The 17,500-nt window shown below is 33.3% G+C and overlaps 3 protein-coding genes across 5 annotated transcripts in view; 2 read left to right on the forward strand and 1 right to left on the reverse strand.

The window, feature by feature from the left end:
• Positions 1–17,500, reverse strand: part of LOC127855158 (uncharacterized) — a 112,766-nt gene that overhangs the window by 63,399 nt on the left and 31,867 nt on the right. The gene's annotated exons all lie outside the window — the stretch shown is intronic.
• LOC127855160 (uncharacterized) overlaps positions 1–17,500 on the forward strand; it is a 99,027-nt gene that overhangs the window by 30,995 nt on the left and 50,532 nt on the right. The window lies entirely within an intron of this gene.
• Positions 8,744–16,459, forward strand: LOC127855159 (von Willebrand factor D and EGF domain-containing protein-like). Its single transcript, XM_052390564.1, has 11 exons — positions 8,744–8,801; positions 9,148–9,211; positions 9,510–9,692; positions 10,807–11,057; positions 11,269–11,593; positions 11,740–11,895; positions 12,122–12,293; positions 12,408–12,595; positions 12,705–13,074; positions 13,216–13,363; positions 14,876–16,459. The coding sequence occupies exons 1-11, from the start codon at positions 8,782–8,784 to the stop codon at positions 15,183–15,185; spliced, it is 2,187 nt and encodes a 728-aa protein (XP_052246524.1). The 5' UTR covers positions 8,744–8,781; the 3' UTR covers positions 15,186–16,459.

The following is a 17,500-nucleotide window of genomic DNA, read 5'->3' on the forward strand; positions in this document are numbered from 1 at the left end:
TACCAATGTCATTGTCCACAAGGCACTGAAACGGCGTTAGACGACGTTATGCTGCCTACCTATGCTGTCTATAATAACTTATACTACGACTACCCTAACTACGAAACAGAACATGTTCTTGGAGCTGCTATGTGCTCTTTGCAAATGCCTTGCCTAGAACAAACGGACGGCCAGACATGGCCAAATTCTACTTTCGTAACGGCTGTTATAGTCTCAAACGTTGCCATCGAACATAATAACACGCATTTAATGTGTTTATTTGATCCGGTTGCAGGAAAAAAACACCGAGTTCAATGGTGAGTGTGTATGTTAGGGGAAATGTTTATTTTTGTATCGATGTAGTTTTATATTTTTTACGAAAAGCGATAAGCAAATGTTCATGTATTAATGAGTTTTGTTCTTCCTGAATTGCAAACCATTATCAAAATGATTAACTATATGATGATAATTATTTTCCTTACGGTCTTGACAGACAATATGTAGTTGATACGCGGTTCGATTTCATTTGATCGTTCACAATAAGTTTATAATATATGTGGTATGTTTTTTATATAGCATTTAATAGAAAATTGGCAATTAACATGATCCTTATTACCTTTTATTGCTAATTCGGCGCCTTATGCTTCGAATGACCATTCTAAGGCGGTGAAAACTATTTCCATCAGTTGTGTGTGTTTGTTGTGTACGTGTGTGTCTTCCTTGCCATAAAAAGACCGCTTGGTCAAATTAGGTTTCCCTTCTGCTTGCGCAGTTGAAGGCTCAATTGTGGTAAATATGTTCTTAAATTCCCTATAACCAGGCATGAATAATTATTGTATATGTAACGTGTAATAAACAATCTTATATGTACATTTTACTTCATTCGTAGGTATTCCGACGAGACAATAATTCTGAATCATACAATCAACGCAAATTTTACAGTGCTTTCCCCTGTAGATGTTTTCCCAACGTCTGGGTCAGAGTGCAACCTTGACAAAGAGGTACATTTGTGGCCTCGAGAGATAAATGTTCATTAATTTAAAATTGTATATGTATGGATGCATGTTTTGGTTGAACACAAAATGAATTATTTAAGATATAATGATTAATGCAAGGAGATCGTTTTAGTTTTGTCTTGCAATTTAATTATAACGTTGTAGATTCGATGTGCCGTGACTGTATTTGAAGCAAATGGTGTAAACCAATCTGGTCCATCCTCGATCAGTGAGCCGGTATATATATTGCGAGACGAAATGCGAAAGGTAACACACTTTGAAAAAACACTCAAGTATGTTATTGTTTATTGAACATTTAAATTACAAGTGTGTGTCCCAAGAACCAATATTGCTAGTGTACTATTTTCTAATATTATTCTTATTGTAAATTAAAATACAAGTGTACCATGCTATCGTTTGAAAGGTTGTATTGTAAAGCATTTCATATTTTTTTAATCTATCACTTATATTCATTCAGTCCCTGGTTCCAAATATATGCGTTATAAACAAGTACTGCTACTTTGAATACGATCATGATCCTCTGGACCAAACATATGTCTGCTATCCTGCCTTGGACCCGTTTTCATGGATACGTAATTTGACACTACATAGAGGTACATTTATATATGCTTTAATTGATTTTATATGATTTATGGCAGTATTTCATATTAGGACGAACATTAATTTCGATCAAAATACTGATAGATATGATCATTAATTTTGATTTATGGACCTTTGTTTGAAACACCTTAACACAATTTTATACAATATAAGGACCATATGATGGTTAAAATTTCAATCCTATTTCTGTTGGTCTCTAAGGCAAGGAAGGACGTTTTGCAAGCTCTTATACTAATGCATATAATTCCCGATATAATTCATGCAACAAGATTCGTCATTTGCAAGTATCATTCTACCTATCGGTTGTTTCGTTACCTTAACTTGAAACGTGTAAAGTCATTGTACAAATATATAAAAACATGCATATTTACTGTTTTGTTGCATTTCACATATGCACTTATGACATAAGATGATATATTCTGCTAGACTTTAAATAATCGTTTTAAATGTCAGTTTGAGTTGTGACACTAAGTCATTTAATGCAATTTAACATCATTCAGTCATGTTGCATTACACTGGCATGTTAAGTTTATACGTTCCGTGACCAAATGTGCGCGCCCTCTTCGGTGTTCCCTCGATAAACCCCGAAACAACCATCTGACCCTCTTTTCGCGACGTCTTCCTGCAACTAGACCACAGTCTGATCGGCTGGTCAGCCCAAATCGTCCATCGCTTGTTGTTGTAGTCCAACAGCGATTGCTTTATTTCTCGTAAAAATGTTAAACTAAAATTAATCTATTATCTCAGATTATTTTGTTCCCTCAAATACTTTGACGCGTTTCATAAATTGCCTCGTTTTATCTGACTATATTGTCCGAAGCCTTGTAAAAGGTAACCAAACAATTAAGCTACCATAACTATCTAGATTTCTAAATCAATATATCGTCGTCTGTAAATGAGATTATCAGCTGTGTCCTTACAACAGGACAGCAGGTCGATAATCTGACCTATCTAGCCGAGGAGACATATTTCCAGGTATTGCAAAGACTTTTCGGTTTGATTCAAAATACATATATAAACGCCGATGAATTGATTGATACGATACTTCGTTTCAAGTGTCTTATAATGCTCTTAATATTGATACATAATGTTAATAATAGTTGGAGTTCGTTTAACCTCGTCATGTTTACAACCAAGTGTATGTGGTCTGTTTGTACTTTCGTCTTCCGTATGCGCCTCCACATGCGCAAATCTTTCCTGGTTAAACGCTTATATATGCCTTGAATTAATTTTAGTGGCGGCAATTTTGATGTTTCCCAAGCACTGGGCCTTAATTAATAGTGTAAGTTTTTGGTCTGCCTTCAAAACTACGCCTAAGAATTAGCAAGATTTTGCACTTTTTGTTTCGTTTGCGTTGACTCTTTGCATCAGCAAATCACGCACCAAATCTCCGTGATACCAGTTATTGCACATAATTCACCTTGAAAGAAAACTACATGGTCACACATATCGGTGTATTCATCGTTTATTTTACATAGCAAGAACACATTTTACATTTGCCACCTACATGTAACGTTTGGAAACATCTTTAACGCCATCGCCTTTGTCGCTACATTCGTAACGACAACTGACGATCGTACAGTGGTTTATATTTTAAATTTAAATATGTTTGCTACCGAGGTAAGGACAGAAGTTCCGAACGTTCAAAAGAACTGCAAATACATTATATTATTATATTATATATGTTAATGGTATTCCTTTTATCCATGCCTTCAAGTGATTCAAGTTATACATGTGCATGTGAAGAGATTCCTTATTCAATTATTAGTTCCCGGCGACTATTGTATTCCCGGCGAAAGTCACTGTGAAAGCGTACCAGGAGTGGCCTACTGCAATTCTAAGACAAAGGAATGCACATGCGCTGACACCTATGAAGAAACATACGGTGCCTGCTCGCAAAAAAGTATGCTAATTACATAACATAATGAAAGAAATAGGATCAATAAACTCAACAATTCATTTTTTAAACGGTGACATTGCTATGCTAAATTATTGACATCTTCATTTAGTTTATAAAATAATGCATACTAGTTATTGTATATTATTATACACGTTACACATAATTATGTTAGTTAATATATAATATGGCAGTATCGTGAACCAATTTGTTAAAATGTCGTGACTGAACAAAATATATTAAACACAATGTTTCAGGGTGTACCGACACAGGAGAAATGTACAAGTGTTCCGTGATATCTTTCGCGAAATGCAATGACAATGTTTGCTCCTGTGCAAGTTATGCAGAGCTGGATGCGACGCAGGGAAAATGCGAACTGAAGAGTGGGTATCATATGTATATATTCGGTATTTGAATGTATTGTAAATGAATTAGGGACAATTGCTAATAAAGATAAGCGATGGTATAAAGTTGGAAATTTCCTGGAAATTGTATAATTTGTGTACAAAATATATATAGTTCGACAAGCGCAATTTTTATTATTGGAGCCGTAATGTTTTGTAAGTTTATAAAAATAACCTTGTTCAAAAAATAGTTATGAATGTAGGATATGTTTTTCAGTGATCGGTAGTAATTGCACGTCTGAAGTCGATTGCAAGCATATCACTGGTGCATTATGCGATTACCAGAGAACCAACACATGCGTATGTGATAGGCAGTTCAAAGTCAGTAGTGGACAATGCGCACCTAAAGGTATGATATTGATAGATTTATCAATGATGTTTAATAAATGTTATTCATGATAGCAATGTTAACCCGTGTTTTTATAAGGTCGATTCATCATATAATTCGTTTCGTGTGATCACTGAAGTAAGTTAACACTGTAACTTACTGAATCATCCGAATACACCATAACTTGTCTTGTGTAATGTGTAACGTTCACAATACATATCATATTACATGGATATTTAGCTCCAGGGGACTCGTGTATACCTGGTGGGGACGACTGTGGCAACATTGAGGGTGACGCTATTTGCAGCCTAAAGACAAACCAATGCAGTTGCTATGACACACGGAAAGTGGTCGGAGGAAAATGTCAAACGATATGTAAGCACATGTTATATTAAAAGGATATTTGTTGGATTTGGTGAAATATTGATTTTAATTCACGAGTGATCATATAAAATGATTGCGCATCTCGTGGAAATATCTTTGCTATGATCACGAAAGAATTATAACCGATATTCAACCAAAACCAAAACAACGTTTCTCTATATTTTATGCTTACAAATGATAATTTTTTGAATTTTCGCCATTCCTGATAATATCATTCCCCTTTGGGCACCCCGAAATATTATTAAATGTATGTTCAAGGGAAGCTTACCAGTATGTGTTTATAAACATTCCATGCAGAGTAATCATACTTGGTAACATTGGGCGTTACAATTGGGAAGACAAAGATATCTAAATATAATTCCGGTCAAACAATGACAATTATCGATAATTTTCACTGTTATTTTTTCACTTTTTGGAACAGGGAAATATATTTTTTAATTCACTGATATTTCTCAAAAAACCATCGGAAAGCATAAAATAAATATGTATATTATGCACTTATTACCACGGAAACATTTAAAGAAAAATGAAACCTTTCAGAGGACGCAGACCACAGCCTCAAGTGGTCAAATTACAGAGATATAATACAATTGTATCAGTATAACTTCTAAACGTATTCCAAATATCTGCACGCGAATTCGTTTATTCTGATCCTTAAGAACTCCACGCTACATACATGTGTACAAATTATGCATTGCCTTTGTAGAGCTAAAAGTAAAAGTGTATGTGTGTGTGTGTTTGTATGACACGAACCGCTAGTTGTTATAAGTTTTTATTTAATTAACGCTTTCAGCATGCACATTTTTCGATCATTCACCTTGCAAACGTTTTTCCAACGGTGAATGCAGGAATGGGATATGTACGTGTTCAATCGCAGCGGTACTCAATACAACAACGGGGGAATGCAAGAGCAGAGGTATATAAGAATTGTCTAGTCTACCGTTAACAAGTAATTGTAAGTGTATTTTTATGGGTTGGCTTACCGCGCTTATTTAAAACATAATAAAAAACAATTATATTTATTATTTACATAATTATTATCGTATTATATACACTATTATAGGAATTGGAGACACGTGTTATGTTGACGAAGCCTGTACCTTTGTGAAAAATGCAAAATGTGACTCCGAAAGGAACATGTGTGTATGTGACGACACCAGAAAGTTGGATGGAAACGCCTGCGTACCTAAAGGTAGTAACGTGTGATTTTTCCTCGGATATAATTATTTAATTATTTCCAAATGATTCTTGAATTGTATAATTTGTTTTATTAAATGTGTCAATAAATTGTAAGAAATGCATGAACAAAATCCTGGTCGTAAATGCATGTTGAGCGTTAAGTATTTTTAATTTCATTATACACGATGGTGAAAGTATAAAATGATTTACAGAGCCGGGGGATGCTTGCAAACCGGGCTCAAAGAATTGCCAGGACATTTCCGGTGAAGTGTTTTGTGATGCTGTTACGGAGAAGTGTTCTTGCGCAAGCACGCATACGGCTTCTAATGGCGCGTGTGTACAGAAACGTACGTATTCAATCTGATCGTTCAGGTTCCGATCAGCTACTTGTGTAATTATTTTACCGCAGGAGTAATCCATTTGAAATTAATTACTAGCTAAGTGCTACTTAAAGTTTTATATATTGAGTATACACAGTGTAACAGACAGTATCCCTTTTGACTAAGATTGACCTCCTTTAAATCTCAATTAACATATTCATTAGGCTGCACTGACGACCTTAGTTGTGGTGGTATAGCACATGCGAAATGCCTCAACAAAGCATGCACATGTTCGGTAACATCGGAGCTTGACAGAACAAATGGTTTATGCAAAAGCAAAGGTATGGCTGAATTGTGTAATAGATTGTGATTTAAAAACCGTTATGGGTTTCATTTACGTACTCAATAAAGTCTCATGCAACTAAAATTATTCTCTTATGAACTGTATATTTTGTATTATAAAATTAAATTTTCATTGTAACAAAATGTACATACAACACATTAAATGCTACAATTCTGAGTTAGTCGAAATAAATAGCATTCTACAATCTTATTTCAAGAAAGTAAATTGTAAAGGAACGCCATGAATTTATTCATATCTCCTGTTAATGTATTTTAATGTTTACTTTGTGAAATTTAGAAATGCTTGCAGTTATATTAAACTCTTACTGTTAAATGGATATCAACAGGACTCGGAAGTTTCTGTGTCAACGATACTGAATGTGGACTGGTCACAGGCGCTATTTGTGATATTGCTAAACCACGTGTTTGCGTTTGTGGCGACAAGTATGTGATGAACGATGCTGAGTGTATACTAAAAAGTAAGTTTTGTTTTGCTTTAAGCTTGTTAAATTACATTTAATAAAAGCCAAATGTATGTTAATATTTCAACTGGAATATTAAAATGTATTTTGTTTTCAGAACCAGGGATTTTATATCTCAACAGAGTTGACATTTTGGTTGCTCAGTTTATTGAACATGGCGAACACTTTGCGATTTTCCGATGTGACTTCAGTATAGATCATGGCTTCTTTTACCAGGTCAAATGGTACGCAGGCATAGTTGGTAATTTTTATATTACTAAAAATACTTACTCAACTTATTTTTTTATATATTATGTTAAATGTAACATTTGTAGTTTTTTACCGTGTTTGAACCAATGTTATAAACAAGATCAGTAAATATTCATGGTTTACATGATTAAATCAAATATATTTACCACAAATAAAAAAGGTACCTTCATGGCGAAGAGATTTATTCTACCGATATAGTAGACTCGCCCAAAGCATCAGAAGCGTCAGTATTAAAGGACGTCGAACTCTACAATATAAACGCTACGGTCTTTCAGTTCGACTCAAAGGTAAATATACATGTTAATTTACACAGCATATAATCATTTTAATTGTTGATTACTATTACTATTCTCTTGGAAAACACTGTTATATAAGAGGGATATTTGAATCGAGTTTCAAATGTTATCATTAAATATTAAGGCATATTTAAATTAGATATAATTGGACGTGCTTGAACATCAAATTATTCTACTTCATATTCGTATTCAATATTGTTATGCAATACTTGTATTCGTGATAATAAACAAGTTATCACTACTTCTAGTTGCGTTGTCGAGTAACTGCCTACAACGAAAGCGGTACATTTAAACTTAAGGCTGTGGAAAGTAACGAATTTGTACCAATGACAGTAAGTATATTTGGTTAGATGGATTGCAGGTAGTCTCGTTATTTTCGTAGTATTTATCTGATTTATAAAACTGAAATATATCCCAAGTTTTCAAGGAGTGGTTGAACAAACGTGAAGCTGTCATAGAATCGTACGTAACTAATCAGACCTGTAACTTCACTTGTCAAGTATGAACTATCTGTTATATAGGCGCACATACATCTACTCTACTGCAAAGTTATGTATGTTAAACTGGATATTTTGTCGGATATGAAAGTAGTTCGCAAGTGTTATGTTCTACTATTATATAAACAATAAATAAAACCCCATTATATTGTATCATTACAGATTTCATCGACATCTCTTACATTTCCGCGAGGACAAAGTGCGTCATTTACTGTAACTATGTATGTTCCGTTTGGTTGTGGAACAAAGTCTGGAGACTGTCGACTTCAGTACCTTCTACATGACTCGTCGGACACTTACGATTGCATGGATTCGACCATTGCAGTGTTGCACAGGGATACTTGCGGAGGCCGTATAGACGGGTCAATTGAAACTGACATGGAGACTTTTACAATAACGAAACATGAAACAACAATAACACTACTCGCAAAAAACAACAACAATTATAACTTAAAAAGCGATTTTGAATTGAAGCTCCAAACATTCTCGGATGACAATCTAAAGAACCTTTGGCAAGGGTTTACCACCAAAATAGAAGTAATTCCTTTCACAAGTTTTTTTTTAACTTTTGTTTCACATTTTACAGTCGACGGGAAGTACCGGTCAAGCATTTTTGAAATTATTACGAAAGTGTTCATTTGTTAATATGAAATTAAAACCAATGCAAAAATAACATTCGTAAACATAAATTTTGTTGGTAAGTTATTGTTAAGTATCGTACGTATTGTGTGTTAATTGTTGTTAGGTACACGTAACTGATGACCATTTGATTCAACATAGCCCTTGTTATTCTCACGTCGATCCGCATATGGGGACTTTTGATGGACGGTATGTATATGTGTGGTCTTATGTATCTGATAAAGTTATATTAAGTTTCTTTTAAAGTGACTCGTTTGAAAGTTTATGTAAGAAAACTGGTTTCTTCAAGGCTTAATAATATGCTAACAAAGCGGTCCAGAAACGTTTGATGAAGCAAAAATAACTGTTAGGGAAAATGAGGTCGTCTTCAATCCAACAAACGTTCATAACCCAATTTATTGTTATACAGTCTAGTGATTATCTCGTATTGCAACCAAACAAACTGATAGTATATTTGTATTACTTTAGTAGTCTTGGTTTATGTATTTTCAAAGTCAATTATATTTTAGCATTGACCTGCTAATGTTTTTTTTAGCTGGTACGAAAACCAAAATTCCGGCGAATTCATCCTCGTCCGTCACAAGAAATATCCTATCGAAGTAAGATCGTTTTAGTTTAAAATTTCATTTTATGTTTGCATTCAATTAATGCTCGGAAACAACTGTTTTTAGCATGGTTAAATGTGGCAATGATTGAGCGGCGTTTATGGATATATAAAGAGATTATTTTTCAAACATATACCTTTTTTCGAATTCATTGTTCTTAACGAGTTGAATTTATTTAAAAAACAACAACATTCGTCTGGTACATACGGACAAACAAACTGTCGAATCATGCTATTTATGCCTGTATTGTTCCACTTACGATATTAAAGTATTGTTTTAATCATCATTGAAGGTCGACATGATAACACAGCCTTGTTCGAATTGGGGTCCAATACCAACATGTGCTTGCGCCGTAAATGTAAGAGCTGGAGGTGATATATTCACCATAAACCACTGCAGCGGACACCTAACGAAGTATCTATCCAATAAGGATGAAGCATTGAAAGTGTACCGGGAAAGTTCTTCGGAATATAAGGTTCGTGTAAGAGCTGATATTGTAATGAAATCATTTCACTTAATCTTGGACTTTCATACTGATTTTTCTAGTAAACGTTTGGGTCTGTAAATAATATAAACCTACTTTTTACTTGTATAATTCACGTGGCAAGAACACCATTGTTAGAGCAGAACAAAACAGACGGTTTATTAGGACCTATACATAAGTTCATCGTCTTTAATGCATATAAATATAAATAAAATAATGTCACGTGTCAGTATACTATAGTAGGTAACAAAAACAATATTATTATGTATATATGTTAGTAGGTAAAATGAAATTTCAGAACTAGATTCAATGAAATTTCTATACAAAATAAGAACAGAACACATTTTGATTTTGAAAAGGAGAAACATAATAATTTAAAAGGCAGTAAGGACAAACAATTACGTTTAATTGTCTTTGGTATATATAATAATTCAAATACTATCAGTGACTGCAAAGTGATACACACACTTCTTTCAAGGGAATGACATAAAACCATTATTTCAAGAAGTGATATTTAAAATAGTATTTCGTACAGTTAATGCTTCCTTTACATATTTACAAACGTTTAATATTTAAAATTTACATGTTAATGCTGATAAACTATGGAACTATGGAACTTAACAACATGTGGATTAATGTAATTAAAACGTTTAATGAATTTTTGCCGTAGAAAACGGTAACGTGAACAAACACAAATACAATTGAATTCATCCTCTATGTCCCGTTGATTACAACAAGGCAAAAACATTCTCAGTCGGGGATATTGTTGCGTGCGTATCTTCCGGTCTAAATTCTCAATATATGCACAGAAGCCTTTAATTTCACAAAGTATAGACATATACTGTTGGGCAATAAATCTAAGTAGTGTTCATATTCAAGAGTAGTTTTAAACATTCTATACATATCAAAAATAGAAATTCTATTCAGCATACTTTCTTAAAAAAAAGTATGTTTAACAAGCGTAAGTACGTTTTTATTGTTTAAATCTACAAAAATGTTTGCACAATGCGTTCTATGCGTTACTAGTATATTTAGTTAGGTGTACTCATGAGTGTTATCACGCATAAATATATCTGTATAATTTATCATGATGCTGCAATACTAGATTATCCTGCCCACCGGAATGTCTGTGAACATATACTTGATGACATGGGGTAACTACGTGATGAATGTTGACATCTATCCGTCACCACAAGACTTCAATCAGGTTGAAGGATTGTGTGGAAATTATAATGGCAATCCAGACGATGATTTTATCATGCGAGACAGTGGAACTTTGTGGACACCAAGTTCTGATAACACTGACAGAGTCTGGTATTGGGCTGTGTACCCGGATGAATTCTCTTTCTCATGGGAGTATGTTTCTTTATCACTCCATTAAAATGCGCAGCAAAATATAAAATATATATAATTTGCGGATTTGTTTTGGTCCTATTTTATACTTGTGTCACCATTTAGGTGAACATATGCGCGATTCGGTGTAGTATATATGTATTATTGCCTTCAGGTGAAGTGATTTATATATCCCGCGTCTTTTTACGTGTGATGTGATACTTTCTGTTTCAAGCCTTACACACAAATGGAAAGAGAGCTTGCTCAATCCGGTTGTTTACGAGAATACATTGCCATGGAATCGGGATCAAACGTTTTGCATTTGTCCAGGTATACCAGCCAACATCTTTCAGTCCGTCTGCTCTAAGCACGAGGACGATTCTTGTAACAAAACTGTTGTTAGACGTGGAGACTTGATTACTGGTACCCTACTAGTATCAAGAGATAAGAGAGGTGCGGTAAGCAATGTTAAGAAACACAGAGTCGAAGATCATGTGAAGCAACGACTCAATAAAATGACAAACTCCTGGAAAAATAAGGTTCTTCATATACGCAACAAGGTACTATGATTTCTACTTCAGATTTAACTTGCTTTGATATAAACTTTTTTTCGGGATGTTTATTCAAGTTTCATAATGGACCTTCCAAACAATGTTTTATTAAGTAAATTCCAATGTATTTAATTTTCAAAACGACAATTTAACAGCGAGAGTCTACATCAGCTCCTGCGAATATGAGCGCCGAAGAGGCACGTGTGTATTGTGACGAAGCATTCCTAAGCTGTGCGAGTGTGCAGGCTGCCAAGGATCAGATTGATACGGACCTTAATAAAACCCTAGAAGACTGTGCATTTGACATGGTGGTACGGAATTTATATTTTTTTTACCTTTTATTTGTATTAAGTATTGTTGCAAATAACTGTTTATGTTTTCAATAATATAGGACACAAAAAACGAAAAACAGTTTTTGTTTAACATCTTTAAAATTACACTGCATCGGGCATTTTGTTTGTATAACTTAAGCACTTGTAATACCTTGTTTGTTACTTTGTTAATTGTCTTAAAATATCGTTTAATAAATTGTTTCAGATGACAGGGAATTCACAGTGGGTAACTGCTCATTGCGATGCACAGACACAGGCACTTCAGATGGAAATTCAGAAAAATGAAACTATATTTGAAGTGTTTCCAGACATAGTCAAACTGGTGAAGGATAATTCTTGTCCGTCTAATTGTAGCAGTAATGGAAAATGCATTGAAGGTATAAAAATGATTTCAATCAAATTAAATAGAACATTAATATAGGACTTGTTTATAATAGTGTCTATTTTATCGAAATTAAATAATTATTTTATTGATACCAAAAATTCTTCAGGTACATGCCATTGCTTTGACGGTTATGGGACGGACCTCTGCTTTATTGAGCTCTCAAAACCACCTACGTTGCAAGAACTCGGAAACAATGGGACCTGTGATACCGGTAGAGGGGATATCTGCGACTGCATTCCAATAGTTGGTGACGGCTTTGTCGAGACCGCCTTTTGTAACGTGATTATATATGAGGTATGCTATAAACATATAGGACATCAAATATGACCGGTTGAGTTGATAAATAGTTTAGATTTGTTTCCTTGCTTCAGTATATGACTGACCAATAATTATGTATTTTCAGACAAATGAAAAGAATGTCTTCACACTGTCACAGTCGTTAAGCCTTGCATGCGTATACAACGACCTTAACGAAGTGTGCGCACCTGTTCAGGATGCCAAACTACGACGAAAGAGGTCGACACAAACAATCAGTGCAACCATGTATTATATTTCAGTTAGTAATGATGCAGTGAACTTTTGCAGCCCTTCTAAAGTTGTTGTTTTGGATGGCACATGTCAAGACTTTTTTGAAGATTCCGCTGGAAACACGGTCATGGTTTTGAAACCTGGGTACTGTTATATCGAAGGAAGATGTGTTTTGAAAGAGACGCCTGGAGATGATTCGTGTACGGAATGCAAGCCTGCGTCCTCTACATTTGAGTGGACAAACGGTAAGAATGAATTTAATATGTGTAAGTGAAAGAGTGACTACATTGTAATAAGCAATATAACTATAACTATAACTATCTATATCTATATATATATAATGATATCTTGTTCATTGTAGTAACTGTAAGATTTTTTTTCGCAAGTGTGCCATGGAAGCAGTAAAAACGAGAAACGAAGCGTGTTAGGCATCGCAATTGGTATACCGGCTGGAGTATTGCTTCTCGTTGGAGTAATACTTGTGTGTGTCATGGTTGTGAAGAAACAAAAGAAGAACACTACCGTCCAATCAAGGTATTACAATTACATATATTTTTGTGCATTTTAGATTCAGAATACGAAATATGGTTAATGTTGAAATTTGTGTTTTAAAGACTAGTGTTTTACTTCAGAATGAAAAAGGTCTCTTCAATTTTTGTGTAAATATTATTTTAAAATTAATTATCTTCTGTAAATAAATTTACAGCTGTGAATTTAATATTATAGTGTACATTACATACTCTAATCCTATCGTTCGTTTTACTTCCATTGTTTTTTAAATATTTTTATTTGTAAATTAATTATCTGCTGTAAATTAATTTACAGCTGTATATTTAATAGTATAGTGTACATTACATACTCTAATACCGTCGTTCGTTTTATAATTAAGACATATATTGTATGATGTGTTTAAAGTTTAATAATAAACTCTTATCAGTTTTGGTACTGAATAAAATAAGCATCTTCGCACAGTTCATCCGTTTACAAAGGTCGGCGGCTTCATAATTAATCATATCGCTAAGAACACATTCTATAGATGAACCATATTTTTTCTAAACAAACTCGATTTTTTCATATTAAATAAGATCAAAAACCGTTTTAAAGTGATAACCATGAACATAGTTTATGCCGGAAATATGATAAAGTAACGTTTACATTATTTGATTGCATTCAAGATTGTGTTTGTCACATAACTAATTGTGTTAAAAAAATTAAAATATATGTGAACACATTTTCATGACTGTTATTATAATATTACCAGCTTAACTATACAGTATGAGAATCAATTGAGTTAAATCGATAAAAGATCGATTGATCAATAAATTACATGTTTAGAAGTTGCATATTATATAAATACTATGTCATACACCGAGGACTGACACGACACTTTATTTTTAATTGTTTGCCATCACAAATTTTAATGATTGTACGTTTGTATATTGATAACATTCTCGATGAAAAAGTTGCATAGAACATAACAATTTACCAAGTCAATGTCCATTCATTTTGTACACAAACTTCTAAGAGCTTTCATAGGTATAACATATTTTGCAAATAGTTTTGTTTCCTTTAAAATTAACGTTTTGCTTATTTAAATAGTGAATGTCTTAAATTAGTACAAATAATATCATTTAAATATCAAGACATTTTTTTTATTTCAATTTATTTCCTGCACACCAAACATGAATTTTAGATAATATATGAATTCATTTAAACTCGGTACAATTATTTGATTCTAGCATGAAATAAATCATTTTGCGATTATAATCATAATAATAATAATACGAACTTTATGTATATAATGAGCTATATTGATATAAAACCTATTCACTGAAACAATATTATTGCTTCTTTTGTCTTTGTCTAATCGTTATGCTGAAGTCTTTAAGAAATGATATATTTCAGCTTAATAACGTGAACATACTAATTATGCGAGTGTGATACAAACACTGAACTTTGTCGAGCCAAGTACTGCAATTAACTATGTTAATTATGGATTACGTAACTAATTGTATAAGAGTAACATGGGATGATTTTTTCGAACAGGATTGATGTCGGTCTGTATGATTCTTCTGCTTCCCACAAGATGTTTCCGCTGCGTGTAGACCCTGGTATTTTTACAACAAAATCTGTACCCATGCATGTTGATGACGATGGATTCGTATTTGAATTGCCGGAACAGCAGGAGGGTAATCCTATCAGGCGTTTCAATGTTTACGACCCAGTACCTGAACGACCAGTATCTGCCCTTTCGAACCCCATGATGCACAGGTCGGACACAGCTGAAACGAATACCATGATTGAACGACCTGTAACCGCTTGGTCGAATTCCATGATTCAGATGAATGACTTATAACAGTAGAAGTGCAAACAATTCATATAAGCGTTGACCAAGTGCAGACACCACGCGCACAATAATGCTATTCTAAATGAGGATTTGTTTTGCAAAAAATGTAACACATGTATAAAATTAAATTGTTTTCATGAATAGTAATGGAAAAATACTTGTTTAGTTATATTTCACAGTCTAAAATATGAACTTCTTATTGTATATGATAAAGTAACACTCAAGAAATCATAACATGTTTTAGAACTCTACATTCTATTACTTGTTTGTTAGTTTTTAGTGTTTTTTTTAAAGTATTAATGATCGTCTAACTAAACACATATATCTAAACAGGTTTTATTCTAGCATATGTAGGTATCTACAATACGTGTGACATATTATATGTGTAATATTAATACTTAGCTTTTTTGTTTATTTTTGTTTATTTTGTATTTGAATCTTGTTTTTTTTATATGTATTGTTGTTTTATTGTATTTTTCTTGACTTTGACAATTTATCAATTGCTAAAACTATTTTTGTTATGAAACTTATATATCTAGATATCTCACACAAGCATTCACTTTATGTTTAAAACGCTTCGGTATTCAAAGAACGCCTACATAATGTATGTAGCAGATTCGCTTACTAACATATATGTTTTTAAAGGTTGCTACTCTTTCTTAAATAACACGTTTATATTGATGGCATGTATAATGTTTTTGCGTCCTGCTTTTTGTAAAACTTCCACAATCTATCCAGAGTTCGAATTGAACGACCCCTCGATATTAAAAAATGGTCAAAATCAATTGCTTTACTTTGTGACTTAAACAATGTCACTATTTATTTGTTTGTGTTTTTATGTATTAGACGGTGTTTCACTCACACTTTTTTATGAGCAATCTTAGCAAATATAAGCGATAAACCTTTTCTAATTGCACCTGTTTATTTGACTATATTTATAATTGGTCTACAATGTTTCGGAAAAAAGGTGGTGTTAATTCGCACTCAAATAATGTCACTACTTTATATGTCATTTATATTTAAGATACCGGTATTTAATGTTTCTTTATATATACTTTATATAGTTGAATTTAAAAAGTGTCAAAAGTGTCATGCATATTGGTTAATATTTACGATGTGTTTATACTGGGCCATTTTTATGTAGTGTATGTAAAAAACTATACGCACTTAACATGTTGACTTTTGCATGAAACAAAGCATTTATTAACAATCACCTGTGTATTCCTTGTTTGTTTGCTATTGCACTTTTCAAGTAATCAGAAATAAATACCTAACATATGAAATTGGAGTTGTCGTATACTGCATCCGATTGCATACGTTTATCCGAGTAAAAGAAAAGTTGTTAATGATGCAATTACTGAGTTCAAAACATTTTACTAATAATAAAATACAGAAAAGCAAAGCACATATAGCTATATACGCATAATCATGTTCATGATTCTGTTTAAGCTGCAAACATATTAACTGTATAGATTGATTGAATGGTTATCTAAATAAATTATTGGTTGACTAATTAATCTATTAATTAATTGATTCATCTTCCAATTCATTTTTTCTGGGATTCCATATAAAACATGGAAATTTAAAAGTACTTTAAATTGTGATTTATTATATCAAATGCAAAAAATCTGATTGAAGAAAAACATATATTCCTTAGTCTGTTGTACAAACGTGTCTACAGACTAAAGTTGTAACTTCATCTGCATATTTTCTGTTTTGCTAATGTAAAGGCAGAAAACCCGTAACACATGCTCAATGCGCAAATTTCGCGCCAAAGCTTGTTTAATCCCAGTGGGCATTAGCGAGTTGAAATATGTTATGTGGTAGTTTTAACCTTTTTACTTAGCTCGATTGCATAGAAAGGCTAAGCATATTTGAAACGCCTTCGAGTCCGTTTCCTGGGACTAGAACCAGTACGTGGTATGTTTGGGGGAGATCTAAAGTGGGGATCAAACCTTGCCTCCCGGTCGATAGGCGAACACGATATCCACTATGCAACGGCATGTTATGCGTTGGTATCGAGGCAATAAAACGAGGACAAAATTAGGTAATTGTAATATTATGTATGATCATTACAGCTATTTAATACCACGTATTTCAGTTGGATCAGTTTGTATGTGTATGTTGTTTTATGAGCTTTGATTTCGTGCAATATGAGTTTGTAATGTTGTTGTTGTTGTTGTTATAAACACAGAAGTATAGCGCGATTGTCGAGTGTAATTTCCATGAAGAGGAAAACTGACACTGTTAAAGTTTCATTGCCAATGTTAGCATATTTCAATAACATATATATACACCACATATGCACAATCGCAAACAGTTAA

The sequence above is a fragment of the Dreissena polymorpha genome, chromosome 13 (assembly GCF_020536995.1).
Source record: "Dreissena polymorpha isolate Duluth1 chromosome 13, UMN_Dpol_1.0, whole genome shotgun sequence".
Lineage (NCBI taxonomy): Eukaryota > Metazoa > Mollusca > Bivalvia > Myida > Dreissenidae > Dreissena > Dreissena polymorpha.